Below are 4672 nucleotides of genomic sequence, written 5' to 3' on the forward strand. Positions count from 1 at the left end.
TGTGTTCAAAAATATTAACGATTACATGTGTACAAAATGAGAAATATATTACCCTATTAAGTCATTTTTCCCGACTAACCTGAAGTAACCGGTCATAAGGACTGAATGTGTACAGTTTAACAAGTTGAATGAATAAATACGAAAGAAAAAAAAAAAAAAAAAAAAAACTTAATAATCAAATATGTAAAAATCAAAAACATATATCACTCTTAAGTTATTATCCCAATTAACATATCCTTTAAATATTTTTTTATAAAACTAAAATTCTAACTGCCTCATAAACCACTTACAATTTAATATTATACAATTATATTAGATTGTCTTAAAAAAAACATTATATAGCATTATCCAAAAACTAGCAATGACAATCAAATAACATATTACTAGCCGTTCAAAGAAAGTAACAATAAAAAAAAATAAAAAAACATCTTATTAACTATTTAATTAATAACAAATCATTGAATGGTTGGATTCTCACATATCGATAAGCTAAGCTATCAACAACCACGTGGTCTCACAACGTCCGTTGGATCTGCTGACTTGTACAGACAGAAAGTCAAACAAACATCCCTTCGCACATCTTGCCATTAAATGCAGCTCGCCGGAGATCACTCTCCATAACCAGATTCAGTTTACTGTGGCCAGAGTCTTAGTGAGATAGATAGGCTAGAGCATGGATCAGTTCCGCCCAAGTCCAGCGAACTCATCGCCGCTTACTCCTCTAAGCTTTCTTGATCGGTGCGCCACCGTCTATGGCGACTGCCCTTCAGTCGTCTACGGCGACACTACCTATACGTGGAACGAAACCCGACGAAGGATTCTTCAGGTGGCTTCCTCCATTTCCAACCTCGGAATTAAGGGAAACCAGGTCGTTTCCGTCGTTGCCCCAAATGTCCCTGCCATGTATGAGCTCTACTTTGCCATACCCATGACCGGAGCTATCATCAATTCAATTAACACCCGCCTTGATGCTCGCACAGTTTCTGTCATCCTTTCCCACAGCGAATCGAAGCTTGTTTTTGTTGATTATCAGTCGGTTTCTATCATCCTCGATGCAATCGCTATGTTTTCCCCAGGTATACAAAAACCGATGCTCGTACTCATCACTGATGATGGATCTGCTCCTCAATCCATGGTAGGATTCCGATGTACTTATGAAAGTATGGTGGAAAACGGCGATCCGGGGTTCAATTGGATTAGACCAGTATCGGAGTGGGATCCGATGACGTTGAATTACACCTCCGGCACGACGTCGTCTCCTAAGGGAGTAGTTCACAGCCACCGTGGTATGTTCCTCATCGCTGTTGACTCTATTATTGAATGGTCTGTTCCGAAACAACCTGTTTACTTATGGACTCTGCCGATGTTTCATGCTAATGGTTGGAGCTACACATGGGGTACGGCGGCGGTCGGTGCCACCAATATCTGCTTACGCAAATTCGACGGAGCCGTCGTGTACGACGCCATTAACAAACACGGCGTCACTCATATGTGTGGTGCTCCGGTTGTCCTGAATATGTTATCGAATGTCCCGAACGTGAAACCCTTAAAGAAACCGGTTAATATCATGACGGCTGGAGCTCCTCCGCCAGCGGCGGTTCTGGCTCGGGCGGAGTCTCTTGGGTTCATCATCAGTCACGGGTACGGGCTGACGGAGATAGGTGGGTTGACTGTGACTTGCGCGTGGAAGCAGAAATGGAACCGATTCCCGGCGACGGAGAGAGCTAGACTGAAAGCGAGACAAGGGGTGAGAACTGTTGCATTTACAGACATGGATGTGGTGGATCCCGAGTCAGGACTGAGTGTGACTCGTGACGGATCAACACTAGGGGAGGTGGTGCTACGCGGCGGATGTGTTATGCTGGGTTATTTCAAAGACCCGGTCGGAACCACCAAGTGTATGAGAGAAAACGGGTGGTTCTACACCGGCGATGTTGCAGTGATGCACCCAGATGGGTATTTGGAGATTAAGGACAGATCAAAAGATGTGATCATTAGTGGTGGCGAGAATTTGAGCAGTGTGGAGGTGGAATCGGTTTTGTACACGCATCCGGCGGTGAATGAGGCGGCAGTGGTGGCGAGGGCGGATGATCATTGGGGAGAAACGCCGTGTGCGTTTGTGAGTTTGAAGGCGGAGATGGTGGGGAAAGTGACGGAGAGAGAGGTGGCGGAGTATTGTAGAGGTAAGCTGCCGGGATTTATGGTGCCGAAGACGGTGGTTTTTAAAGAAGAGTTGCCGAAAACGTCGACGGGGAAGATTCAGAAGTTTATACTTCGAGAAATGGCAAAAGCAATGGGACCATCTACGAGGAATAGTCGCCTGTAAACTGTAGTTCTGAATCTTTAAAATATTAATAAAACCTTTGGGAAATTATTGTTTCCACATCAAAAAATGAAAATATCGAAGATATCTATTTATACATCGAGAATTAGTACTTTCATGTAAAAATAGAATAAAATTTTATATAGACGTAGGGTAATCTAGCATCAAGCTATTGTTATTTACCTTATTTCACTCTATACATGAGCGTTTAAATATTGTTTACAAATTTGATTAGCTGATTTATCTAAAGTTATACAAATGGTTGATGTTTGGTGGGTTTTCTAGGGTTTTTTTTTTGGGGAATTGTTTGCTGACAATGTTTGGTTGGGTTGTGTCTTTATGGGTTCTTTTTTTTTTTTTTTTTTTTTTTTTGATTTGTTTGCTGGATATGAATATTTAGTTCTCGATTTAAAATTTATTGTGAAACTTTCATCATTTAAAACTTAAAAAGAAAAAAAAAATGCAATATAATTGTCATGTTGTAGAATAACTTTTGTACAACCGAGTGTCAAACCATTGGGAAAACGACGAAATCTTGATTGTAAGCTTCCATTACTGATTAGATTATTGTCAATTTCCATCTTTCTCAAATTTGCAACAACGCAAAGAAAGTGAAAAACTCTTCAGGAAAAATGCTACCCGACAACTACAATCGCAAGAATCCGGTAAATTGAAATAATTGAATGGTTATGATATTCAAAACATCCCATAGAACCAACCAATAACATGTCCATAGAACGGATGTAAGAAAAATTGAAAATAGTTATCATCAAAGTTCTTTATATATATTAAAACTAAATTGTAAAATTAGTCATTTGTAGATTCATAAAAATTATGGATAGGGATTAAAAAGCATTTCATTGAAAGTCCAAAATCAAGAATTTTGTCCTAAAAAAGTTGAAAGAAGTAATTCACTTCATATAACAATAACTTACTATAGTACTTAACTATACTAGCTCAGTACAACTCACGATAATAAAGAACTCTACTAGCTCCTTAACTCATAAACATTGTTTTACAATAACCAACATATCGTATTTATCACATAACACGATAATAAGCACATATATAGATATCCAATGTCTAGAATAGAAGTATGGTTATTAATATTGAACATTCCCAATGTGCTGATTTCCAACTCTTGAAGTCCCGTGATTACTCTCGTTTCTGGAACTCTAGTAATTGTCAAGGTAACACATAATTCATGAGTATTATAATTCAAGATACAATTCCCTTATGTCTGAATTGATCCAACACCTTTACTAATTTCATGACATTTAATTGATACAGACTAATTATACACCATAAATTAGTTGTCTACATGTCTTGATTCATGAAGACATAAACTTTATCCTACCATATTCATCATTTCGCCAATTTGAGCACCATAGCCCCCAAAATGTAAATCAATTATAAATGACTAAGTTATCTCATCAAAATTAAGTATCCTTCACTTATAAATAAATGATATGACGTGAAATGACGCATTATGGCGTTTTATGACACGTGTTTTTTCATTTGAGACATGTTTTTTTTTTTTTTTTTTTTTGTTCTTTTTTATGCAATTTCTAATCGGAAATACAAGTATTGTGTTTTTTTTTTATTAGTTGTTGATATAACACGTCTAAAAACCAGTTATATTTGATATAAATTTACATTTATGTGCTAATATAATTATAAATTAGTACAAAATCGTTGTCCATCACGCATTAAAAAACGTCATGGTTTGCCATGACTCGTTAAGCTTGAGGTTTGACATTGCCGCCATACCACGCCTCACGCCTTTTAGAATCTTTCCCGCTTCCCCAATTCCAATCATCTGGTCACGATTTCAATATAAAACACTTACCAATTGGTTTATTAAGCCAAGTAGATTATTAACATAATTTTTTTTGTATATATAAGCTAGGGTTTCATCACTATTCTCACATTTCACCATAGACACTAACCAAACTTAATAAGATGGATGATATTTCCCTTACTTCAAGTGAAGATGGATCCATGTTCCTATTGATCCCTCCTTGGATTTTCCCTCAAACATGATTAAAAAGGATCTCAAGAATTGTCTCTTATTGCTCCTATAAGCGTATGTGATGAAAAATAAATAAAAACCAACTTTCTCATGTTTTTAATTTGTTTTGTGTTATCAAAAATAAATAAAAAACCAACTCCCTCATGTTTTTAATTTGTTTTGTGTTATCGATCATTACATGTCGCGTACACCTCATGTATGTGTCGTATTCCCTTAAATAGTGTCGCGTTCCCTTCCGACCATAACATCACACTTTTCTATGTGTCGTGTTCTCATTCAACTCTAACATAGTAGGTGATGAGTTTTGGGAAGCTAAA

At 37.3% G+C, this 4672-nt stretch overlaps 1 protein-coding gene across 1 annotated transcript; it reads left to right on the top strand.

Annotated features, from left to right (window-relative positions):
* The first annotated feature begins 575 nt into the window (after nucleotides 1-575).
* Nucleotides 576-2422, top strand: LOC145031737 (2-methylpropanoate--CoA ligase CCL4-like). The gene has a single exon (XM_078980348.1). The coding sequence runs from the start codon at nucleotides 674-676 to the stop codon at nucleotides 2324-2326; it is 1653 nt and encodes a 550-aa protein (XP_078836474.1). The 5' UTR covers nucleotides 576-673; the 3' UTR covers nucleotides 2327-2422.
* Nucleotides 2423-4672: the final 2250 nt, after the last annotated feature.

The sequence above is a fragment of the Lactuca saligna genome, chromosome 2 (genome assembly GCF_052625555.1).
Source record: "Lactuca saligna cultivar CGN05327 chromosome 2, ASM5262555v1, whole genome shotgun sequence".
NCBI classification, from domain to species: Eukaryota; Viridiplantae; Streptophyta; class Magnoliopsida; order Asterales; family Asteraceae; genus Lactuca; species Lactuca saligna.